General features: G+C 40.6%; 1 protein-coding gene across 1 annotated transcript in view; it reads left to right on the top strand.

Annotated features, from left to right (window-relative positions):
* Positions 1–876: 876 nt before the first annotated feature.
* Positions 877–27,404, top strand: part of SEMA3A (semaphorin 3A) — a 182,968-nt gene continuing 156,440 nt past the window's right edge. The window contains exon 1 of the mRNA XM_058678270.1: positions 877–1,152. Within this exon, the coding sequence (XP_058534253.1) occupies positions 927–1,152 (226 nt within the window). The 5' untranslated portion in view covers positions 877–926. The remainder of the gene's footprint in view (positions 1,153–27,404) is intronic.

Raw genomic sequence — 27,404 nt, 5'->3', positions numbered from 1 at the left:
CTGCTGCTGAAATTACAGTGGGGCAGGCAAATGGGGGTGTGGTGAGCCTAAGGGGTTTGCTGAGTAAAGGGTAAGAACTCTAACAAGGCTTTAAAACCCTGAGTGGTTAAAGTTATATTGACGAGGCAGGCACACACACATACACACACACACACACGCACAAGTTCAGCAGGATTGTAATAACGAGCATGAATTGTAAATTATGTAGGTAGCTGAATTCAGTTTTTTTTTTTTCATCAAAATTGCACCCCAAAATGGCTATAAAACAATGCTTGCCTTGGGAGGTAGATTTATAGCTCCGTGCCTTTCGCAGGCGCGCTGGAGGGCTCCGCTCCGGCTCTCCTCTGGAGATGTTTTTCGCATATGTGGTGTGACAGGAGGAAGGGGAGTGGGCTGACTCGCCGGTTCTCCCATTGTCAGCCAGGCTAGGGAGTGTTGGGGAAACCTGCCTTGGGCTCCGGTGTCATCTCCCCCTGCTTGTGCACTGGAAAGTGCGCGCTGCTGCCAGTCCTGTGTCTCCCCCTTCCTCTCTCTCCTCTCTCTCTCTCTCTCTCTCTCTCTCTCTCTCTCTCTCTCTCTCTCTCTCTGCTTCCCTTTCAGTCCGAGGCTTTTCCGGGGCTGACTGAAGCAGGGCGCAGGATTAGAGTCCGCCACTGGCTATCAGGAGCCGAGATGAAAGGACGGCTCCTTGGGCAGCGCCGCCGCAGCCCTTGTTAATTTTTTCCTCTTTCTGCTTTTTTTTTCTTTCCACACAACAGTTGTGCCTCATTATCTGAGGCCTGGCCTGGCTTTTTTTCTTTCTTTCTTTCTTTCTTTTTTTTTTTTTTTTTTTTTTTTTTGAGGGTTTGAAGTTTCTGCGCCCAGTGACTGCTGCTGTGGAAGAGGAGTTGCTGTTGCCGGGAGGTCTTGATTGTCCGTATTTATGAATGAAACTGACCTCGATCACCTGTTACCTCCAGTTTGCAGATTGTTTGAACTTCTGCGACCACACAGTCCAGGAAGGACAGCCGAAGCAGCACCGGAGCCGGGGCGGCTGCAGCATGGGCTGGTGCACAGGGCTGCTCGGTCTTTTCTGGGGAGTGTTACTTACTGCGAGAGCCAACTATCAAAATGGAAAGAACAATGTGCCAAGGCTGAAATTATCCTACAAAGGTAAATTGTTCCTTTTCATTTATTTTACTGGCTTTGTAATGCTGCTCCCCATCCCACCCCACCCCTGTGCGCGTCCAGGCGCTCGTGTGCGCGCGCACGCGCGCGCGCGCGCACACACACACACACACATACACACTTCATTCCTTGAACTCCCCCAGCCCAAGCCATTCCACCTTTAGGGTAGCCTGGAACCCCTACGTGCTTCTGTGTCTCTTTCTGAGAAGATTTAAACACTTTTTTGAGGAGCAAGTCTCCTGTGTGATTTGACAATTTAAATGCAAACAAAGAACATTTAATCACATTTGCAGAAAAGAGAAGCGCTATATGCCCGGGACTAGCTGAGCCCTTTATCTCATATTCCTATCCGGTGTTCTGTTGATGTTCTGGCTTGGCTGTACTTAAAATGTTTTTCTTTTGAGAAAATGATGATACAAACAGGATCTCTTTATGGGCACATATGCCTCACCTAGAAGTGGTGCTGTGATGAATTGGGTTTTCTCCCTTTCAGACACTAAATGGTTAAACAGCATCATGAATATTCAGTTCGTTCAAATCTGACAATCAGATGCTTAACATAAGCGTGGATTCTGGTTTGCCAAGAGAATATAAACTGGAGAGAACAGACTAGTTTTTCCACAGTGTGTTATGATTGTACAAAAGACTTTGTCTTCTGGTGGTTGGTGTAAGACGAGTCTTTGAACTACAATGTTATTTAATTCCATATGTACTTCAGTGGGAGAGGCAGGGACCTTACACACTGCTTGCATAGCTACTTGGGTCAACTTCTCTTTTAGAACATGAACATTTTAAAAAGAAAAACAAGCAGCTTAATCACATGATACTTAATTTGGTGATAGTATCATCTGTCTGCTTCTTTTCTAGCAGAATTTTTGAGAAAATGTTTCTTATATGTTTGGGTGGATTTTACAGACATGTAAAGTGATGATGATTCCAAATGATGTGTCTAACTTTTGGTGAAAGAGAAACATTTCTAGAACTCAGGCAATATTTAAAATGGAGCTGAAGGTTAAGCTGCTGTAACTCGTGGAGTTTTACTCCCCAGTGTGCTGATTTCTTCTGTTTCTGGGATTTCTGGAATGGGAGGCGCAATCGGAAGCTTCAGTGATGCTCCATTTTGAGCCTGGGAAGTCGGGGGAGCTCCTGGTTGCATCCGTGGAGATGGCTGGCTGGCGTGCTTTGCTCTTTTGCCTGAAAGTCCTTTAATTCTCACATGTTGAAGAGCATCCTTTTAGGCTGTTCTGGTGCAAATAAGGCTCTCCTGGAGGAAGAGGGGCTCACAGCTCTCATGTGTGTTTCTTGGGCTTCATACTCAGCTAACACAGATTATATTGGAAATACATATGTATAAGTACATATATAAGGATAACATCTCAGTTATCAATTACGGTAAGATTTTCAGTTACAAAGAAACTTACAGCCTAAGTTTTGAAAAATACATACATATGCTAAATATTTAATTAAATTTATAATACATTTTTCTTTAATAACCATCTTTAACTTACACTATTGTATGTAATGTTATAGCACTGTAGTCTTCAGCTTTTGCTTTCTATTTCCACTCCTTGAGGAAGTGCCATTAAGTAACTCTGATGGTGCACTTTATTCAAGTTTAGTTCCTGATGAGTAAGTTTTACGCAACTTTAACTCTGAAAGATGTGATTGGCTGCCAAGGTATAATTGTAGATGAACAAGTTAGAAGTAATGGAATACATCTCAAACATTAACATTTGGGTATGTTTGATTGCTAGAAAAAAAACTTGCAGAATGAAGCAAACATTAAAAATGATGCCTCTTTATTTGGCAAGAATTTTAGTGCCGTGGGAATAAATGAGTGTCCATTTTAAAGGATCTGTTTGTCACTTCAGAATGCTAAAAATCATACAAAGATAGCACATAATTAAAATATCTGTGCTGTCCACCCACTTTACAAGTGAGCTGTAAACACGAACAAGGTGTCTGATATTGTGTAAGCTTTTAAAAAAAATGAATGGTACTCGTTTGGATTATTCTGCTTTAAATAAATTTTTAAAAAGCCTCCAGCTACTAAACAATGCTGCTGATACACTAGCACTGGGCAGTTTGTTAGACTAAATTGAGATGTGGACAACAGTGGGAGCCAGAGGAATTGTCCAATTCGTTTTTCCTCTGTCCTTTCCTTGGGCTGTCATTACCCTTCTGTCTACACTGCACCGTGTTTTCCAAAGTGAATGCCTGGTGGCCAAGTGTCAGTACTTTGTCTTTAAACTATACCAGAGATTTTTTTAAAAGCTACTTATTCTTTCCCCTTAATTAGATGTCAAACACAGTTAAAACATGCGCTGCACTGCCCTTAAAAATATTCCAGCTCGATTCATGAAGAGTTAAGTCCCTGCCAGCCTTCATTTCCCATGGCCACTTGTTTTCAAAGATCCCCAGTTAACCCCCTCTCCTCTCAGGTTGCCACGATGAAGTTTCAGGAAGTCACTGTCTTGACTCTCTGCTTGTCCTCCTGCCTGGGAGGAGATGAAAGAGATTGGATGTGTTCAATGAGAAAGGGAACGGGCTGGGAACAAGTAGACAGCCTTTGTCGCAGAGGCTCACTCATCTCTCCCAAGGAAGCTCTGGACTTTCTAGGAACAGGGAACTGAATAGACCATCTGGAGAAGTGATAATATTAGACAAATGGGTATGCTGGTTGTTCCTCTGAACCAATCTGATTTAGAGTCCTTGTGGGGGGAGACAATGTGAGAACTCTAAATCTCAGCAGTCACACGGAGCCCGCGTGGGGAGGTGTTCACCCGAGCTGTGGCCGCCTCCCCTGGCTGCATGCAATCCTTCCTTGGACAATTAGTGCGCAGTCCCACTGCAGGCTCAATGTTTCCTTGGACAATTACTGCGGAGCGGTTAATTTCTTCAACCAAAGTACTCAGGTCTTATTTGTCTCCTGAAGTGCCAGACGGGCATGTAATGTTCCATGTGGGGCATGTGCTGCAGTGAGGTCTTCAGAAAAAGCTGCGTGAATCACGGGGAAAAACAGGTTTTAGATACTCAACAAATGACAAATGTTCCATCATCCAGTGTTGGAGGCTTTTCCAGGACAATCTGTGCTTCAGTGTTCGGGGAAATCCAGCGTGCGTGCGTGCCTGTATGTGCTGGTGATGCTGTGAGTCCAGGGGTTAGAGCAGTGATCTTAACCTCCCCTGTGTAGGCAGGACTTAGCAAACAGCACTCAGAGTCAAGCTAGGTGAGATTATCATTTAAATCAGCTGTGCTTATGTATCTAACAAGATGACTTTCTTTCATTAAACATTTTGAAGTAAACTTTATAAAATCTGTTTCTTTGCCTCTAAGTAAATTTTAATCTCTTCAAAATTTCACTAATATGAATAGTGACTTACTTATTAAACCTGTCAACTTAAGTAATTTTATCAAAGCAGCATTTGCATATAAATGTGTATTCACACAGTCATACACACACATACAAATGCATATATATGTTTATATACACACATATATTTGAATATATATATGAGTGATGGGACTTCATGTTGATCTTTATGAATAAGAAAAGTGATATTGATAGTCAATATGCTATAACCTATAATAAATGTTTTTTATAATTGAAGTTTTCACTGGCTGAAAATGGCATTTACACTTTCTATTTGGTGTTTGATCACTCAGTGTGTGGCTCTGTAAGTCTCAGGGGGGCTTTCATGGATACTTCAAGTTCTCACACACACACTTGCATAGCACCACGAAATTCTGTATTGCTTGCAAAGTCTGAGCTAAAATAAGCACTACCAAGTTGGCACCAGATTTTTAACTGGCTCACTCTTAACCTTTTCCTATCATACACCCTTAACTTTTTAATCATATTTTGATTCCAAAGTCTAGATTTTAAGCTTGAGTTTTATTCATGTATTCAACAAGTATGTCCTGGCGAAAAAAAAAAAAAAAAACAACCAAGCATAAAATAAAACACTCAGTCACACATCTTGTGATTCAACACTGGTCAGATCAGATGAGGGTGAGTGAGGCTCTCCAGTTTGTGGCTTCTGCACTCAGCGCAGGCAGATTGGTTTTTGAAATAATCATTTGTGCAATGTAGACTTTGGAAGTGTGAGAAATCCCAAGACTACAAACACCTTCCATGCAAACCTGTAACTCAATGAGTTTTAATAATGATATTCAGTCACTGTCAGATTTAGGTAAATCAGAATGCTGAAGAGCTCATTGTTCTAGTTTCAACTCTTTCTGTTGTTTTTCTTTTTTCACGTGAATTCCAAGACTCATCAGTAATATTAAATCCTTAGACACTGAACCAAGTAAGCAGATGCAGGTGTCTATACCTCATTTCCCTTTTACTTGAGTGAGTGATTCAAAGATATCAAATAATGGAAATTAAAGATATGTGTTGAATTGCTGGCCATAGAAGATATTGCATGTATTGTACATCAAATTTTGCATCATATTTTCAAAAATGTGCTATAAGAAACTTGCATTTTAAAGTTACCATGAACTTGAAGGTGTCTGCAGAAAATTGTGTTAACTGCTTATGTCCAAATTTTCTCTTTTAAGCTCTCATGACACATTACAGCTCCAAAATTCAACATTAAAGCAAGGACTATCCTAAATAAATGTACTCTTCAGTTTTTCTAAATTTTTCCATGGTAACAAGTATGAAAATAAGGAGTATGAAAACAAGAAAGAAAATGTTCATTTACAACATCATGGTATTACATCATAGTGAATTATACATTAATCCAGTGAGACATTGCTTGTGCCAAACTTTTCTGAGAATAAATTGGTGATAAAATGATCCACTACTACAAAGGTGTAAATAAAATCACCTAAAAACGTGATGGTATTGAGCTAAGTATAATGCATGGAATTAAACTTCTTTTTAACAGACCACCAATGATAACCATAAATTAGAACAAGTGTGGATCTCAGGGTGACTTTTACCCCCTTAAGTATTCTAAGGCACTATTTAAAGAAATTACCATGATTTGCAGTTCTATGCTTCCACTAATAGGTGGCACTAGCAACTTGTGACAGCACATTCCTTAGTTTGCAGAGGGGCAGCCTGCTAGAATAAATATGTACAGAATAATGTGTAGGGCCCAAACCTGAAGAAACTAGACAAGGAATCATGAGCCATAACACGCCCCCCAACAGAACATTAGGTAAGAAGGAGTTTGTGGACCCCGCACAGTAGCCTCGTGGCTAAACTCCTCACCTTATACCCACCGGGATCCCATATGGGCCCTGATTCATGTCGCTTCCCAACCAGCTCTCTGCTTGTGGCCTGGGAAAGCAGTTGAGTACAGCCCAAAGCCTTGGAACCCTGTACCCATGTAGGAGACCCAGAAGAAGCTTATGACTCCTGGCTTCAGATTGGCTCAGCAATGACCATTGTGGCCACTTGGGGAGTGAAACATTGGGCAGAAGACCTTCCTCTCTGTCTTTCTTCCTCTCTGTATGTTTGCCTTTCACATAAAAATAAGCTAAAATCTTAAAAAAAAGAGGGAGTTTGCTAAAGATTTTGATGTATTCTATGTGCACATGTGTTCATGTTGACCCTGAAAAAGTAAATGGAGATAAGTAAAAAGTTATTGAGTCTATTTTTACTTACATGAGACTCTATATATGAAGTTGATCTATAGAATGTGAAACAAATAGTGAATGAAATAATCAGGTTGATTGTGGAAGGATAGTGTCATATGTATTTACACTAATATAAGGAGAGTTTGGAAAGATTATGGAAAATACGTGTTCCTGAAAATCCACACATAATTAGATTTTCTTCATCATAATGAGCATCTTTCATTTCCATTGTCCATGAGTCTTGAGAACTAATCTTGTTTTATAGAGATGTAAAGTATGCTTATCAAGGATGAAGTGGTTTACCAATGGCAATTAGTGACATAATCTGTAACTGGTGATTAAAATTTGCACCAGTAGCTAAAGAGGTCAAATAATATTTAGAAAGTTATGTTTGATAGATTTCTAGAAGAATGACTCCTTTCAGTTTGTAGGTTGTTTGAAATTATTAGTGTAATTAAACATATGAAAGAATCAATACATTCTATCTGACACAAATAAGTCTCAGTGTCTCCAGTTACTATCTCCTTCCTTGCCAAGACATAAACACTGGTATAAACAGGGACTTCACACACTATTTCTACACAGTAACAAAGCTGGACTCTGTCAAACCCAGGATAAGAAAATATACAATTTATACTTGCATTGGGGAATGAAGATAAGCAAAAATAAAATTCTGTTGATAAATATGAAGAATGATTTGGTCTTAGTATTTTCCGTAAGCTTAGGATAAAGCTTAAAGGGACCACAAGCTTAGGAATTTTTGTCATCTTATGAATGAGTGGAAAAAAAAAAACCAACACAAATCCCCCCTGCGTTTCTAAGCTTCCTGTGTTTGGAAAGATGTGGCATGGGAAACAGTGTTGACCAAGCCTTACAGTAGCTTGGTGTGTTGTCACAATCCTCAGCATTCTTAGATAAAGCAACATCATCTACTGAAACTATCACCGGCAAACCAAATGAGGTTGAGTCATACTGACTACAACAAATAACTTGTTTTGTCTGTGAAACTACTGCTGTGACTCATTGTTGCTACACCAGATTGGAGGGTTCTCATGGATAGATATCTAAGTATTATTTTCATCTTTTTATTCTCAATGGCTAAGCATGCTCCTGTGGCAGATGGGGTTTTTTTGTTTTATTTGACACATTTTGTTTTGTAAATCCAAATATATACCTGCTAAAGAAACAAAATTCTTTGTAGCTATAAAATAAGTTCACATTGATAACAAATTCACATTCATAATAAGGTTATTGTAAGGAAGGTGCACATGATATTATTCTGGAGACGGTGAGATGGTGCTCAATTCTAGGGCAGGAGAACAGCCTGAGGCATTTAGAACACACAGGACATGGGCCAGGGGCATCATACCCACAGCACGCTTGGGAACTATTTCATTCCTCTACACAAACACCCTGATTTTCCTTACTCTCTCTGTGTGCAGTACAGGCAGGGATGATAAGGAGATTGTGATAAAGCAAAGTAGTGACTGCGATATAGAAAAACGCCTCATCCCTGAGCTCATCACACAGGAATGTTTGTATAGAACACATCAGGCATAAAGAATGAAGTTGGAAATACAACCATTGAACGATGGAACCAGACAGTCATCATCCACACTGTTCCAGAACCCTAGTTTTGCTCTCCAACTCCTTGCTAAGGTTGAAAACTTCAGGGTCTCCCCTGTTTCTCTCCCTCAGAGCAGGCACGCTAGATGTTCCTGGGCCTTCATCCTTGGACCCCCAGGGACCCTCTTCCCTTTACCCTGTGCTCCGCCTCTGGCAACACCCCCCAACATGATCCTAAGCCTTCATCCCAAGCACCCATTTGTTCAGCAGAGGAAGCCGCCTCAGGAAACTTTGCCAAAATATAAATAGTCAAGCTGTTGTGACAGGGTTGGGTGGTTTGGTGAACGACCGATGTCCTTAGTCTACCTACAGGTCTGTAGATCAGTATTAGGATAATAAGTGAGCTTGCACTGTATGATGAAAACTTCTTTCTAAAATGTTCTTGCGGTAAGGTAGAGAAATCAAGAATGACAGTAGGACAACTGTCTAGAGTATGGTTAGATAAAAATCACAGCCTTAAGTGCTAAAAAAAAATTTTAGGAATATATTCAGGAAAAACTAGAATAAGCTTGTTGATACATGAGATCAAGTTCAAGGTATCCAAATACACATGAGTTTTTATAATATGGATCTTAAATTTGAAGATTTCATCTCAGGAAAATGAACTCTGCCCCATTGTCATCATCCTTTAAGAATTAAATGAATGACATTTTCATCAGTTCCACAAATTCACGTTACTTACCCAAAAAAGTTGTCTTCATTAATAAATATTTACTGTTTAAAAATTGTTTTTTTATTTTGAAGAGAGAGTAAATGCTTCCATCTTTGGCTCATTCCCCAAGTGCCCGGCCGCTGGCCTGGGCTGGGATAAGGCTGGGGGCTGTAACACTGTGGAGGCCTTCCATGGGAGTGGCAGCAGCCATCCCTGCTGCCTGCCCGAGTCTGAATCGGCAGAACGCTGTAGTCAGGAGCCAGCGCCAGGACTGGACTCCAGCCATCCCAGGACAGCACATGGTATTTGAATCACCAGGCTGAATGCCTGACCCTATTGAGTATGTCTCATATGCGTTCACCAAGCCTCCTAAGTCATCTATGTTTTTAATTCATTTTTGAATGAATAGTATCTTGGATAATTGGACTGACTGTTGTAGAGGAAGGGTTTTTAACATACAACATAAGGAAGATGGATAGAGTGCTTTGGCTTTATCTGTCATTTGTTTGGAATTGGTCTAGAAGAGACGTGACCCAAACTTCTTTCCAATTGGAGGGGCAAAGCAAGACGAGTTGGCTATTCAATGTAGAAAACATTGTTATGACAGTTCCTTCAGATTATAAAATGTACTGATTTAGAACGTTCATTTCCTTTTTGTTCTCTTAATTATATCTCATTAGGAGTTTGATCATTCAGGATGTTACTATAGCTCACAAAAGCAATTTCATAACAAACAGGGCAGTTTGTAATACATTTCACCAAGTTGCAGGCTCATGATGCTTTGTGATACAAATTGGTATTGTAGTCCTATGAGTATAACTCCTGACTCTCATAGAATTGTGCACAGATGAAAAACACATAAAATCGCTGTGCTAATGTTTAGTACATATATGTTTGTGCCTATTTATCATAGAAAAATGCACAGAGTAGCAAACTGTCATTTTCGCAAAGCAGAATACATTTAGTTGAAAATTACAGGAAGCAAGATATGAACCATTTAGAGTGTATGGTTGGGATGAAGGTCATGGTGAAGGACCCTAAGTGGTTCAGGATGGGTTGTGATTGATTGTCCAATGTGTTTGACCTTCCCAGACCACCTGCTAGTATCGAGCACTCCGATCTGGCTGCGTGCTTGCCACTTCTGTTCCAGAAAGTTGCCACACAGTCTTCTCAACATCTTGGTTTTAGGCCAGACATCACACTTCATACCTTGTTTGTACAAGTACTCATAGTGTTTCCACTTCCAACTTCTTTTACCTCCTGGTGCAAGGTGTGATCATGACCTGGATCCCATTAGTGCGCTAGCTTTCTGTACTTCCAGGTTTGGAATAATGTATCATTATGTATTATAATACCATATATTATATACATTATATATATATAATTGGTTATTACTGCACAATCCCCTTTATTTTTCACTGGATATAAAACCCACGATCTATAAATAAGTATCATTTAAGTATTTTGAAAGAAAATGTCACTGATTCTCCCTTGGGTTTATGGGAAAATTTTACAGATCTCAGCTTGGGAGCAGTTTTGGAACCTTTCAGTTTTAGCAGATCGTTCCACAGCAGAACAAACAAAACAGCAGCACCTTAATCAGCTACTCTTGCTACTTCAATTTTCCCTAAATTTACCCACTGTGCTTTCTTCTGGATAAATTTCAATGTCGTTTAGATTATACCTCTTGAGCCTAGCACTTGGTTGAGTCTTCCCCCATCTGTCTCCAGGTTAAATCAGCCCTCTAACTTCACATAACTTTTTTGCAACAGATAGCTATAGTGTCTCTTCCTTCTGTCCTTGCTGACACAACACTTTGTGAAATTCAGATATAATGTTGCCTTTCTCTTATGTTAACTCAGCCTGTTAACTCAGGCTCAAGTTGTTTAGCAAGAGTTAAAGAAATTATTTCCCTCTAGGAGTCTAACAGTAGATAGCAGGCACTCTTGAAAGAGCTGACCAGCGTTCATCCATGAGATAACTAGCTGCATTAGATCACAGTCATAAAAATGAGACACAGTGAAAACCAAGAATAAATTAGTTGAAGTAACTGATTCTTAGTAGAAGGCCCTAGAGAGTGGGGCAACAATGAGATGTAGATTTATGCTACTGGAAAGCGAGCACTCTTCACCCTGCAGCCCCACCATGCCGTGAAGCAGTAGTCCCTTTGCTGCAGATTGTCTTGTTGGATTCATTTTCACGTCAGTATGTCCGCACACACTCTGAAATATATATGGATAGTGTCCTCCAGCATAAGTTCCCATAGGAATGCCTTTTTGGTCAAGGCCTTTGGAGAGACAGAGATATAAAACACAACATGACAACTCATCTGAAAAGAGTGAACAGGCTGAGAGACAGGAAGACCATGACTGTCAGCCTGTTCACACTGCAGCTGTTCTGGATTCACCTGATGAATTCCCAATCTGGTGCCAAACAGACCATTAATTACAGCTCGAATGAAGCAGTTTAAGGAATAAATAAGGAGGTGGCTGGTAAATCAGGCCAGGTGAGAGGGCTGACAAATGAAGGTAAGACTTACATTACTCACCTCGTCAGTGCACGAGTGAGGTTTCCTTTGCAAACTTTCAGCACAATCGCGCTTCCATGTTGCTTTAGTTGTTTGGGTTTTCTTTCCTTCATTTATCTTAATTTTGAGGAAATGTATTTTTAATTTGCATTATAGTTAAAAGCTTAATGTTCCATTGAATAAAGAGTTCAAGTACAAAATACAAAGACCATAGTTTAGCAGGAGTATAGGCAAGGCAGTTCGAGTTTTTAAGATTTGTTTTATCAATTGAGGAGGAGAGAGGAAGAGAGAATAAGATTTTTCATCATTGGTTCACTCCCCCAAATGGTCCAGATTGGGCCAGGCTGAAGCCAGCAGCCTGAAATTTCATCTGAATCTCCTACTTGGGTCGCAGGCTTCCAGGCACGCAGACCATGTCTTCCTTTGCTGTATGCATAGGCCCATTCACAGGGAACTGGAGTGGAGGTGGACCAACCAGGACTCAAGCCAGTGCTCCAAGATGGGATGCCAAACGTGGAGGCTTAACGTGCTGCACCACACTGTTTGCCCCACATTTAGAATTTTTCTTTAATCAGCAATCTCTTTCACATTGTTCTTGAACACAATGTCACTCTTTTGGCAAAACAAGATACTAAGGTACTTTTTAGGCTGGTCACTAATTATATTACATGGACTCATCATTCTTTCAGTGAGTTTGTTCTGTGTGTGAGTGTGTGTGTAGTCACGAACTTCTATGCACTCATTTCTAAGTAGAAAACAAACCAGAAGCTGTGTTGCAGCAGAGCACTACTCCTCAGGTCCAGTCCCTGTGCGGCCCTCACAGCTGGCCCAGGGCTACGGGGTTTCTACTCTGATTGCGTGAGCTCTGTGCTTAATAGAGTCTTGGACTTTTGCTCCCCAAGACACCTTGTCAGTACACAAGTGAGATTTCCTTTGCATACTTTTAGCACAGAGACATCTGCCTGCTGCTACACAGCTCCTCATCCGGACAAATACTTAGAAAGATTTCTGACACGCACCAAATGAGACCAAAGGATTCAAATAATAGTTTTTTTCTGTCACCCATGAAGTCATTTAGCAGGGCAGGCTCAATGTCTGTGTTGTCCATTCTTGTTTCACAATACCCAAGTTACCACTTATCTGATCGGCTTTGCTCAGTGGCTGTCAAATTGCAGAATGTGACAATATTCTGTCCAAAACTATATAAACATCCAGATATCAGGTTTGAAGGAATCTGGTTAGTGTATTTTAAGTGGATTCGATTTAAGCAAGAAAGTCACCGATGCCTTCACCATTTGTTTCTCTAGTGCTCAGTCTCAGCTCTGGAGTAGTATCACACCTAACACACGTGACGGGTCACGTTGCCCAGACAGAGGCTTCATTGCTCATATCACACCATATTTTTAACTAAATGTGGTTTTCTTTATACATGGAGATAGTGGCTTAACAGCTCTGGTGTTCCAGATATATTGCCTTTTCATATTTCCCAAACCATAAGATTCCACACTCATAGAATATGCAAAATGATATGGCATATATTCCATTTATATACGTGATTTAAATAACTCTTGTTATTTAACGTTGTTGAGCGACGAGTCACACCAACAGGGTCCAAGTGCCTGCATGTGGGCCTATTGCATATGAATGGAGTTTTCCAATTTAGTCACTGGAACAAAAGTTTCACAAGGACAGGAGGGATCTTGGCACAGTGCTAAAAGCTTTGAAATGTGTCTGACACTCTCTAGGTGTGAGGACTTTGGCATGTCACTATCTTTGTCATTCTCAGTGTCCTCTTCTCTGGTGTGGGGAGAAGAACTGCCTGGTTCAAGCTCTTATCTGCATGATGTGATGCATGTGTATGGTGCCCCATCAGTGCTGGAAATATAAAAGGTATGCAGGAATTACTCATTCCTGCAGGCAGATCAATAATTGCATGAGCCTTGAGTTACAGTGCTTGACTTGTTTGTAGCAAGTTTGCCCTCATGTTTTCATGTAGTCTCTACCAATTGCTGGTTTTGCAAATTAGATTACATTAATAATAGACACTAAGACTGTCAAATACGCACTGTGCTTCCTTCAAAGACATGTAGCGTAATAGTGTGAGTGTTTATAGATGTGCCACTTATCAATATCACTAGTCAGTCAAGAGAGGAAGCTTTATAAAAAGGCAATGATTCACTTGAACACTGATGACAAGTTAGCCAAGTCTAACATTACACCTCTCACTCCTTCCCCTACATCTACGTGGAATTAAATGCCTTGCCCTGTCACATGACAGATTTGGGTGTCCTTTCATCAAAATCTGTGTATTCATAAAGCCAGTGACAGAAGAGAAAAGCAACCTGGCTTTCAGTACTTCTAGCTGTCAGTGCTTGCTGGCCTAAGCTGAGCAAGGAAGCACCTGTGTCCTAAGAAACAGGTTGGCTGCATCGCCCAGATGCAAGTTCCAAGGCGTGTTTTCAATATGAACTAAAGTCAGTCATGGAATATTCAGTAAAAATAACCAGGAACTGACCAGTTTTGTTTGCTGTAGCACTAGCAGCCTGTCCTCTCCAGGGGTGTAATGGTTGACTTGAATATTATTTTAAGACTTGGACCTGAAGATGCAACATCCTTCGTAACAACTTAAGGAGTATTGAAGCCACGTAGGAATTAACACAATATTCTTATTTAATGTGTCCCTGAGTCTGAATGAAGCATTGTAGATAGCCTGGGTGTTTTGACCAATTCTACACACCACCTGTGATCACAAATAACCCATGTGCAGGAAAGAGGATATTCAGTCAGTCAAGAAAATAAACTTGCAGTCTGAAGCTAGCAAATACACCAAGGAACATGTTGAAAGTAACTTAAAGAAGCTTTTGTCTAACAGAAGACACTCAGAAAGCAGACTTGGGAATCTAGACATCATTAGGGAAAGAGGTGACACTAACCACGGGTGGCTTTTAAAGGATTTTTCTCAAAGACAGAACTCCTTTGGAAAACACTTAATGCACCAGAAAGAATAAATTTCTGAGGCACTCTGGACAAAGATGACTTTTATTTCATTGTGGCTTTAGTGTATTACAATGCTCATAAACTATTTTGCCTTATGCCAGACATGTGGAAGCAATCAGCATATGTAGATGATATGTGAAGGTGAGGTATAGTTTTAGCCTAAAAATTTAGACAGTCTGTGGCAATAAATTATAACCACATCACAAAGAAAAACTTCCCTTGTGATGGTGACTCAAATGGACTACTAATTGGTGATGAATTTATAAAACTAGTACTTTTTTTAGTAAAGTCCAATAGATGTAGATTATAGTGTTACTATTTCTTATTTTATCTTTGAAGCATAATATTGAAAGGCAAATGTTTATTTCTGAATTGCTAAGAAGTAGTTGTACTTAGACGTAAAGTCTCAGGCTATGTCTGAAAAACTGCTTTACTTTAGCTAAGAGCAGCATTTAAGAAGATAGCTGTGTTTTATTAAAATAAATGGTCCCTCTGGTTTTTTGGTACCCTGATATTAACTTGGGTTTTTGCCTATAATATACTCTTTCTGTTACATATTTATGTGTATACATCTAAATATATATATTTCCTAACATTTCATAAATTTTGAGCATACAGCCTGAAAAGGAAATCTACATAATAAAAATAAATGTCTTCCTTTCTTCAAATTCCAAACATTGAAACTGTTAGTCTCGACATGATGGTGCTACACTCCTTTTAAAATATTTTTTTATCATCTGCTATATAGAAAGCCGGATATTAAAACAACACGAACTCAAGCTATAACACTAGACATGCGCATTCATGCACAGAAACACATGCGTGCAAATTTGACGAGGGTGAAACCAGAGCAGATTGTACTAATTCAAAGATGAATATTTGAGCGGTATACTACTATCTTTTCTCCTTTTTTGGTATTCTTTACTGTTACTGTTTTCCTTGGTATGGTTTTGTAGGTATAGGGATTTCCGAATCCACCTTCCCTTTCCCTCCCCATTCTCTCTGCCACCACTCCCGCTCCCATATTATTATAGTAGTGCAGCCCTTTAGCAACAGTCACAGCCCATTATTCTGCTATTTAAGTGTATCACAGCGTTAGAGGTATTGGCAATCAACTATCTTTTCAATGGAAAAAAAATAGGTCTACTGCCATTACTTGAGAACAAAGAAAGTTCTGTACTCCAAATATTTGTTTAATCATAATAATAATAATAAAGATAAAACATCACTTATTTCATCACATTACTTAAGTGAATCAAGGATGAATCATTCTATTAAGCATCTAAATTAAACATGCCAATATTTTAAAGAAAGAAACTGCCTGAAGGGACAGGTGTTTGATATGACAGTTCTGGTGTCCCTTGGGATACCCACCACCCACCCACAGAGTCCCTGCTGCAGATCCAAGCTCCTTGCTTCTGATCCAGCTTCTTGCTAATATTTTCCCTTGGAAGCAACAGGTGATGTCTCAAGTTTACATTCCTGCTACCCACATCTATACACGGATGGAACTCTGAGCTCCTGGCCTAGACCTAACTATTGTCCCATATGGTCATTTAGCCTGCTGTCCTGGATGATTAGGGTATTGTTGAATGCATCATCAAGGTGATTTTTTAATGATCTAGTTATTTATTTAAAAGGCAGAGAGAGAGAGAGAGAGAGAGAAAGAGAATTTCCATCTACTAGTTCACTTCCAAATGGCTTCAGTGCCCAGGTCTGAGTCAGGGCTAGGTCAGACTGAAGCCAGAAGCCAGGATTTTCTTCTGAATCTCCCACATCGGTACAGGGGCTCAAGTGCTTGGGTCATCTTCCATGCTTTCCCAGGCACATTAATGGGGAGCTGGATCAGATGTGGAGCAGTCACAAGTCCAGTAGGCGCTCATGTGGGATGCCAGGGTTGAAGGCAGCAGCTTTATGCACTGTGCCACAGCACTAGCCCCTGTTAGGTTAACTTTTTAAAAACACATAAACCACTTGGCCAGCATTGGAAAAAATGAGATGCCCTCTTGTTTTGATTCCGGGATAGGCCAAGTAATTGGATCTTTGTCACACATGTGAGAGACCCAGTTGGAGTTCTGGGCTCGTGACTTTAACTTGGCCCAATTCTCGCTATTGCAGATACTTAAAGATGAATCAGCATCTCTCTCTCTCTCTCTCTCTCTCTCTCTCTCTCTCTCTCTCTCTCTCCTCTGTGTATTTCAAGCCAATGAAACTAAACAGACATTAACAAATGATTTTTTTCCAAATATTTTTTTAAAATGCCATCGATCATTTTGAGTTGAAAAGCAATGGGAGAGGAAAGTGAAGCGGAAGAGCAGGAGCAGGAATAGCAAACCGGATTGGAGAAAGGCTGACTAAGCATGTGGGATATCAACAGAGCAATTCAGATGTGCAAGAGTGTGTGTGTGTGTGTGTGTGTGTGTGTGTGTGTGTGTGAGGGGGGTTGATGTGGCATTTTGGTCTCAGCTTCCACTGTGACTCAGGTTGTTCTTGGAGTAAGTCTCTATATGATTGCTATCTCACTGTTATTCTCTTTCTCATCCATGAACTATTCTTTAAAGATCTTGCATTGAATAGATATTTACTAAGTATGGTTGTATACCAGTCGCTGTAATAACTGCTGGAATCATAAGACACATAGTAGGAATCCCTGCACTCAACAGCTTTACAACAACATCATGCTGGAGAACCTAAGGAATTTTCCATTCACACCTATTTTTTACTGAGCTTTTGCTCAACTAAGCACTTGGCTTAGCACACTTTGTGCACTATCCCATAGCAGATGCAATGATGGCTGAAAATGAGTCCATAATTTAGATAAAACCACATTATATGATGTTCAAAAATATCACTTTCCAGGAGTTAAAATCAAAGCTGAAGTTAAAATCACTCTGGCACAGCTCATGAAGTCACCACTTGGGGAAGCCACCTTCTTAGATTGGAGGGTCTGGGTTCAAGCTCTGGCTACTATCCAATTACCAGTCCAGTTCCCTGCTGACAAGCCTGGGAAGCAGAACTTAGTAGCTGCTGTCTTTGAATTTCTACCACCCTTATAAGAAAACTGGGTGGAGTGGCTGGTTCGTGGCTACGGGATGGCCCAGCCTCAGCTCAGCTCTTGGTCCAGTAGATGCAAGACTCCCTCTCTCTCTCTTATGTGTTTATGTCTTCCCTCCCATCACTTCTCTTTGTCTGTCATGCTGCCTTCTAAATAAGTAAATACATTTTTTTTGTTTTTTTTTAAGATTTATTCATTTTATTACAGCCAGATATACACAGAGGAGGAGAGACAGAGAGGAAGATCTTCCGTCCGATGATTCACTCTCCAAGTGAGACGCAACGGGCTGATGCGCGCCGATCCGAAGCCGGGAACCTGGAACCTCTTCTGGGTCTCCCACGCGGGTGCAGGGTCCCAATGCCTTGGGCCGTCCTCAACTGCTTTCCCAGGCCACAAGCAGGGAGCTGGATGGGAAGTGGAGCTGCCGGGATTAGAACCGGCGCCCATATGGGATCCCAGGGCGTTTAAGGCGAGGACTTTAGCCGCTAGGCCACGCCACCGGGCCCAGTAAATACATTTTTAAAAATTAAGCTGAATTTGCAAGAATGAGGAATATTTTGACAGAAGACTGGAGAAGCGATTTCTAGTAGAAGCACATTGTCTGAAGCCATGGGGTACTGGTGTGCAGCATATCTGAGAAGAACCAAGCTGATTTGCTTTCACATGTAAGAAGTGACACGATGAGATAATTTCATCTGATTCTGAAAATTTGCATATGTCAGTGATTGATGACTTTTTGTAGTTTTGAAAAAATCATTTCCCTAGTGTGCTTGTGACGCACTGAAGCATAAATTATGGGATAGGCACCAATAAACATGACGTGCCCTTTACCCATGAAAGTTTACATTCTTTGGGGATAGAGGGCAAGTATATCAAAGGGAATCTGGTGACAAATATACAGAGAGTGAGGCATCCCAGCAAAGAATTGCAGATACTGAGAAAATTGAAATTCACAGTGGAGTAAGATTGGGAAAGGAGAAGCCCTTGAGGTGGGCATAAGACAACATTTAGAAGGCATGAAGAGAAGGAGGAGAATAGAGAACATTCTGTACTAAAAGAAGAACAGATACAAAGCAACAGAGAAATTGCTGGGCATATTTCATGAAATGCTCAGCATTTTCCTTTACCTTCACATGTTTGGGAATGAGGTGCTGAGTAATAGCTGCCAATGGAGTAGCCAAGACAGTTGACTTCTGTAAGTCGACATTCCCTCAGGAAGTGCTCAAACTGTCTGTTACCTCTTGCCACTTTGGTTCCATGCAAATCTTTGAAAAATTTCATTAAAATTGTCATCGAGCCCGGCGGTGTAGCCTAGCGGCTAAAGTCCTCGCCTTGAACGCTCCTGGATCCCATATGGGCGCCGGTTCTAATCCCGGCAGCTCCACTTCCCATCCAGCTCCCTGCTTGTGGCCTGGGAAAGCAGTCAAGGACGGCCCAAAGCTTTGGGACCCTGCACCCACGTGGGAGACCTGGAGGAAGTTCCTGGATCCTTGGCTTCGGATCGGCGCGCACCGACCCGTTGCGTCTCACTTGGGGAGTGAATCATCGGACGGAAGATCTTCCTCTCTGTCTCTCCTCCTCTGTGTATATCCGGCTTTCCAATAAAAATGAATAAATCTTTAAAAAAAAATTGTTGTCATCACATCTGGGTGATGGCTCAACGGGCTAATCCTCTACCTCCAAGTACTAGCATCCCCATGGGCACCAATTTGTTTCCCACCTGCTCTGCTTCCCATACAGCTCCCTGTTTATGGCCTGAGAAAATAGTAGAGGATGGCCCAAAGCCATGCGACGCTGCAGCTGAGTTGGAAATCTGGAAGAAACTCCTGGCTTCAGACTGGCTCGTCTCTGGCCATTGCTGTTATTTGGAAAGTAAACTGGTGGACGGAAAATATTTCTCAGTCTCTCCTCTCTATAAAATTTGCCTTTCCAGTAAAAAATAAATAAATCTTCAAAAATTTGTCATAGTCATGATTTTAAGATTTAACTGTATGCATGCTTTGTGTAAGCACAGAGTTCAGACCCATAGTCTAGTTGAAATCAAAGGCGTACTGTCGTCTGAAACAGGGTTTTAGTGATCAGAGATTTGAGCTCAAGTCTTAGACTACTTCTTGGTAAACCTTGCATGATATGCCTCTCGAAGACCCAATGTTTATTTGTAATAAGGTGGAAAACTGCCACTGTTTGAGTCATTGTGTAGATTGGATGAAACTTAGTATGTTTTCAAAGTGGCAAAGGAGCAGTGAGTGGAGTGCCCAATGTGGTAAATATTCAGGACATCTTAGGCAATATAAGAAATCTGTCAATGTGAGGTGTTGAGCCAAGTGATAGAAGCACAGAAGAGACTGTGCGTGCAATGGAGAACAAAGAGTGATTCTTTACACTGTAGTAAGATGAGAGATAAAGATGAAAGCAATAGTGTGCTCAAATGAGCCAAAATAACAATATGAGTCATTAGGTAAACGCATAGTTACATTGGGTGTGCAACCATTTTGCTTGACTCCTCCTGCACTGAATTTGGCACAGCAGATCACTCCCAGTGTGGTGCCATGGGTGACATAGGTACCAGCTGCTGTGTGACTTCCTATAATTTTTCTAGTCTTCTGAAAGAAGAGCAAGATGATTAGGTATTCCACTGGTTTGATTTAATCATCCATCTAGAAGTTTATCGAGGCGATTAGAACAATGTGAATTAATCAAATCAACAGGATTACAGAAGAAAACACTTTGCTTGCTTGTACCTAAATAATGTAACACTTTATAGCTTACCCATTCGGAATAGGAAGCTACTATAACTTACAACATTATTTAAACATTAAGAGGACATCGAATTGTCAGATGGCACTAAAAATTAAGTGTTTTTTTCTCCGATGTACTTTATGAAAAACGAATATAATAAGGGAACCAGAGCAGTGACATAGCAGGTAAAGCCACCTCCTGCAATGCCAGAATTTTATGTGGATCCTGGTTTGTGGCTTGGCTGTTCCACATTCAGTCCTGCTCCCAGCCAATGTGTGGGAAAAGCACTGGAAGATGGCTCAAGTATTCGGGCTCCCACACCCACGGTGAGACCCAGAGGAAGCTCTTGACTCTTCATCTCAGCCTGGTCATTGCAGTCATCTGGAGAGTGACCCAACTGGTGGAAGATGCTTCTCTCTCTCTCTCTGTATGTGTATGGGTATATCTCCCTCTGTGTAACTCTTTCAGAATGAATAAATGTCTTTAAAAAACATCAAGCTGTCGGGCCCGGCGGCGTGGCCTAGCGGCTAAAGTCCTCGCCTTGAAAGCCCCGGGATCCCATGTGGGCGCCGGTTCTAATCCCGGCAGCTCCACTTCCCATCCAGCTCCCTGCTTGTGGCCTGGGAAAGCAGTTGAGGACGGCCCAAAGCTTTGGGACACTGCACCCGCGTGGGAGACCCGGAAGAGGTTCCTGGTTCCCGGCTTCGGATCGGCGCGCACCGGCCCGTTGCGGCTCACTTGGGGAGTGAATCATCGGATGGAAGATCTTCCTCTCTGTCTCTCCTCCTCTCTGTATATCCGGCTTTCCAATAATAATAAAAATCTAAAAAAAAAAAAACAAAAAAAAAACATCAAGCTGTCATTATTGCCAAATGATAACACTTTCCTGTAGCTCCTTAAATATTACTTATCATTCTTGATATATATCTATTTTATTTGAAATGCAAATTCACAGAGAGAAAAGGAGAGAGAAAGAGAAATTTTCTCCTCTAGTTCACTCCCCCAAATTGCCACAGTGGCTTAGAGCTGGGTTGGACCAAAGCCAGGAGCCTGGAGCTTGTTCCAAATTTCCCACATGGATCCAGGCATCCAAGGGCTCAGGCCGTGCTCCGTTGCTTTCCCAGGTGCACTAGCATGGATCTGTGTTAGAAGTGGAGCAACTGGTACTCAAACCAGTGCCTGTGGGGCTTGCCATCACTGTAGGCTGAGTGAGGATTAACTTCTAGTAATGGCCCAGTTATTTATTATTTAAATTACACTTACCAGTGTATGTATTAAATCTTATTTATTCTTCCAATCGCACTCTAACATATGGGATTTTCTTTATCCATGGGGAAGAACAGAAAGTGTTTTATGTGATATGGATGGTCAGATGCAGTCTCCCAAGACTGAGCTGATGCCTTTCTATCGTTTTCATTTAGGAAGATCAGTTGCATAACCCACTGAGGCAACTGAAGCAGAGATCACTGAGTGAGGTTTGTTTATCACAATGTGCCTTCTGATACAAAATGGGTCAAACTATGGGACTGTAGTATGGAACTGTATTTTTGCGCCTTCGGTTCTCTTCTGATAGCGTGATTCTAAAGCCATTTCATTGGATTCTGGATCTGTTCTTAGGCTGCATTCCCAGCAGTGACACATGCAGAGAAGTGACGTTATTTGAATGAACAAGTTTGCTTGTGTTTTCAGTCTTTGAGATAGCAATTTCCCACATCCTTGTTGGATATTCCAAACAATAGATTATTTCAAAAATATTTCATAGACTTGAAGCCACCTACATAGCCTAATTTTCTATTTCAATGGTATACAATATCACACAGCAATGAAAAGCTTAGATTCTACATTTTCCCACATTGGCAGGATCACTCATCTTTACTACTTAACCTTACTACTAGGCAAAATGACTCCAGGCTGAGTTACCTGAATTAATTGCCTTCATCAAAGTCACTATTTCCGGATCACACAAACTAACAATGTCAGAATGCCTTGGAAATGTGAGTCAGCAGGGTCTGCAAGGAACTTAAGCCTGCCATACCTATGTCCAGTGATTAAGGAAATACTTAATCATTCTTACATGTTACTCTTCAGTCTTAGATGCTAATTTGTTCACTTGGTATACAAAAACTGTTTCTTTAACTCTCAGGTTGGGATCTTAAGGCAATTTTTAATGTCCCTATTCTAGATTCTGTTAAACATGAAGCTGGTACCCTTGTGTTTTTACCATGCCATCTTTCATAAATAAATATACTCATAAATCTTAGAAGATAGTAGATGATTTTTTTCTGCTGGATAGGTATACATCAAACTCATGGCATGTTTTTGATTAAATACAGGAAGACAGAGTCATTTGTGGTAAAAATCCCAATAGGAAGCATTTTTACACTCCTCTGATCTTTGTTTCAGTCTGGATAATAATTTGTTGACTTGCCTAGCCCTTTTCTTCAAAGTTCTTACTATCCACACTAATTGTGACCTGTATTTAAATTGCCTGAGCAATTTACAACATACCGCAGAATAACCTCTCAATGTACATTTTGCAACAAGATTTGTACCTACTGAAATATAAGAACTATATCCTAAACAATTCATAAATTCCAGGAAACAAGATATTGCATTCTTTAAAAGGGCAGCAACTAAGTGGAAATCATTCTCTTTAGGGAAGAAAAAATATTAGCACTTTTAATTCAGGACCGCATATTTAGGCTGTGGCATATTTACCATTTCCCATGCTGAATAATGTGATAGGAGTGTGGTGAAATTTTAATGCTTGTTAGTGTTGGTGAATCACTGTGACCATAAATACAAACTGCCATTAAACTTCAGAGCATTCTTTTGTGGAGCGGGCCAGGTTCACCGATTCTGTTGCTCTGCCTACTTCCAGACCTCTGGGAGTTATGTAGCAAGCATTTAATGGTACGTGGACCCACCTCATGCCATTTTGTTCAAAGTAATGGCATAAGAACATAGAAAGAAGAAAAGATTGCTGTAGGTCTTCAGGAACATTTGTCAGCAATCACTTAGATAACCGAACCCATTCATCTGGTTCATCTCCCTACCTTTAAGATATTCACGTGTTGAAAGAAGGGAGCAGGGCATGTTCACAAGAAGTTGCCAAGTCTCCACCCCAGAACCAGCGTACTGAAGAACATAGACTGCTGCTTCCTGACTTGGCCCCTGTCCCTGCGCCGGGGCCGCCTGCTGACTTCAGACTGGGATAGAGCAAAGGTGGTGCGGGCGGGTGCTTGCTTCAGACCAAGCTTCCTGGTTCTTCTGGCAAGGCACCCCGCACATTCTTAGGGAATGATGCTTCCTGCAGCTTGTTAGCCCGAAAACAACTGTTTTTAAAATGTTACTGAGGAGAGTAGATGTTTTAGCTGCCAGTCAAGAAGCCAGTCAAGGTGCCTGTGACACTTACTGGATTGAGAAGATTCAGCTTCCATGGTCAGTTCCTGGCTCCAGCTCTCTGCTCAGGCAGGCCCCAAGCAGTGGTGATGGCTTCAGTAACTGGGTGACCAGGATTGTTTTTCTGGGTCGTAACTACAGTTTTAGCATGTTGCTGGTTGCGGGTATCTGGATAGTGAAAGTAGGTAGGGGATCTTTCTCTCCATCTCCTTCTCTGGTTCTCTGCCTCTCGAGAAGTTACTTAATATAACTGTTATGTTTCTATTATTAAATAATGGTGATAAAGAAAAACTATCCATAATCAACAATAGTTGATAGATGTTAGCAATGCTGATTGGTATGCCAGTTAGCCATATCCTTGTCACAGCAGCACCAATCCATGGACATCATGCTTTGTCCCTTTTAATCATGGTCTGATCGGCACTCTGCTCCAAAGTGTTTGGGAGACACCGTCGCTGCAGCCCTGTAAATCTGCGATTCTCCATCTTCATTCCAGTGCAAACAAGCGATTTTAAAAAATGCATCCTAGGTAGTTATAGAGTTTAAAATACTTTTTGCTATGTATTACACAATTAAATTTGGGTAGTTAAACAATTCAGAGAATATTACATTTTTTCCCCAAGAGGTCAAAAAGCGTTGTTTTTCTCAAGTCATACTCTAATGTTTTAAACATATTTTTGAAAAAAAACTCAAAGCATGAGAACAACATGAAATAAGGAACAAATAAGATGTAACTATTCTGATCTAGATTTCCTTCATTGTACCTCTTTACTTAAGAAATGATATAGACACCCAGTCATGGGGAACTGCGTGTGTGCAATCGCCTAACTGCAGCTGCTGAAATTACAAGGGTAACTTATGAACAGTAATGTTTGCGAAAACAAGCACATGACTGTTTCCTCTGTTGTTTTGTAGACGCTTAAGTTACATGAGTGTACAACCATTGTTATAGATTTTAAGAAAACTTAAAGCTAAGCTCACTTGAAATGCCTATCCGATGGCTGACTGAGGCTGAAATAATGCAAAACCTCTGTATGTTCCATGCAATTTACTCTCCAAACCATAAATTCCTTCCTGACATCCAAATATTACCCCAGCAATACTGGCAATTTGGACGTGGTTCATGTGAAGATTTCTGTTTTGGTAAACTTTTTGACAAATGAATAAAATCGAGGACCCATGTCGATCGTCACATCCTGTTTCAGTTGCATTGTTGGAGGATTTGCTTCTCAACACACATGAAATGGGCAGTCTTGCTGCAAAGTCAGAGGTTCCTCAGCCCTTCAGGAAGAGAGAGAAAAACCGTGTTTAGATAGTGTGGTTGCACTGGTTTGACAGCAAGTGATGACCTCTTGAATTTATGACAAGACCAGTTTGGCAACAACAAAACCACAGGTTGTGTTTTATTTTTAACTCAGCTCTTTCACTTAAAAATCATTCTTGCCTTGTGGCCAGATGAGCAGTTGGAGGCTCAGTTATAAACATGAAAGCTCTTGCCTTGACCACCGTGAACCTGGAAGCAGATCAAGAAATGAGGAAAGGAATCAATTATGCCTTTTCTCTGTGTTGTAGACCTCAGAGTTTGGCTTGTCCTAGTGCATTTCATTGTCCATACTCTTTGTACCTTAGGGTTTCATTTCTGAAAGTGTCTACTTGAGCTCACAAGGCCCTTCTCATCTCTGACTCTGACTCACACTGCTGGTCTTCTTGGCAGTTGGCACTGCCATGCACCTAGCTAAGCACTGAACTCAGTCAGCCTGAGTGTCTGCATTACACTGAAATGCACTTGGGTGATATATTTCAAATCAATAAAAAAATCAATTGGTGCAAAGGCTTTTCAGGAGCCTTCCATGATTTCAATGCAAGATTCTCAATCTTTTGTTTTCAATAATTAGAAATGATCTTTGAAAACAAACAGCCATAATGGATCAACCGGAGAGAAATTTGGAAAGTTTGTAATAAATAAAATGGTACATAAGAAGTTTACATTTGTTTCAAAGAAATGACTGCTTCTCACTGGATTTTTCCTCTGAACACAGCCACTGGATGTCTTGGGAGAAGCAAAAGCTTAAACTTTGCCATAAGGATAAGGACACAAGGAATTCAGAACCCAATCCTGTAGGTGGTTAAAACACTCTAGGTACATGTCTAATAAATCTCCTTAAAAGACATGCACTTTCTCAGTAAAGACAATTCATGTTTCTTTCTACAGCTTGCATACCTTTACAGCAAAAGTTTGAAAATAGACAAATTTAAGGTGGGCAAGTTCCAAGTCTTTGGACTAAGTCAAACTGGCTGGCTGTTTTGAGGAAACCAGGAAACTAATAACAGTTTTTTGCTGTTTGGAGAATTAAAGGAAATTTCAAAGGAAGAATACCTTATGATATGATCGTTATATGAAATTCAAACTTTAGTTCCATAAATAAAACTTTGTCAAGAAAAGATGTATGTAAATGTGTTCTTTCTCACTATATAAATACCTACACAGGAATCTAAATGTTGCCTCTTGGCCTACAATGCCAAAAATATTCTCTCCTTGGCCTTGGAAAACATTTACAGATGGCTGAACTAAATGCTGCCAAGAAATGACTGAGCAGTTCGTTTTGCTGGTTCAGGGATCAAAGGTCAATTTAATTCCAGTGACCTGACAACACAGAGAAACTCTGTATGCAAAATAGATGTATTAGCTGTTTAACTCACAAAATATGCACAAAATCTGATTCAAAACTTTGAAAAATGTGCATGAGATTTGGAAAAGGTTACTAAACTCTCATTTCCTTCATTTAGTTTTCTTCCTTTAATGCTGAAGGTAGACATTATTGGCTGCTCTTTGTGGGGCCTCTTTAAGCCTCCTAATAGGACAGGCACGTATATGATAATGAGATAGCAAGTGCTCATGCTGCAAGTCACCATTCCAGGGTGGGTGTGGTGCCACAACAGGTTAAATCCTCATTTGCGACACCATCATCCCATAGAAGAGCATCCTCTGGAGTTCTGGCTCCTCTGCTTTCCACCCAGCTACTTGCCAGCACTCCCAGGGGCAGCAGGGGGTGACTTACGTGTTTGCTCTCCGCCTGGGAAACCAGGCTGGCGCTCTGGATCCTAGCACAGCCCCAGCTATTACAGGCATTTGGCTAGTGAGCTAAATGATAGGAGATCTCTCTCTGTCTCACTTTCTCTTTGTCACTGTTTCATGTAGATGAAGAACAGAAAAATAAACATTTAAATGGTTGTGTACCTTTTTGAGTAGAATAATACATAATGCTTTCTTTACAAGTGTAAAATACTCAGCACTAATAATTTAATTCTCTTAAATTATAACATATTCTAATTCATGATTTCTTACAAAATGGTCATTTAAAGTACAATTATATTCATTGATCATTTAATCTTATTTCATTTTATGTTTTACAAAAGTTACATGAATCTGTTTAGCTGTTCAAGATGCTTATGCAGATTTATAGCATTGGACAATACAATAGACACCACTATATACAGAAAGCTGCTTTGATGTATTATGCTAAAATCGAAATTTTTCTGTTATTGTTTTGAAAAAGATGACTGTTTCTAGCCATGTTGCTTATTGCAGGGCATAACACTTTATAATCCTTGTCATGACAAAGATGTTAATTTACATATTTACATGT

Source organism: Ochotona princeps, chromosome 20 (genome assembly GCF_030435755.1).
Source record: "Ochotona princeps isolate mOchPri1 chromosome 20, mOchPri1.hap1, whole genome shotgun sequence".
Lineage (NCBI taxonomy): Eukaryota > Metazoa > Chordata > Mammalia > Lagomorpha > Ochotonidae > Ochotona > Ochotona princeps.
This window is presented reverse-complemented; position numbering and strand designations above follow the sequence as displayed.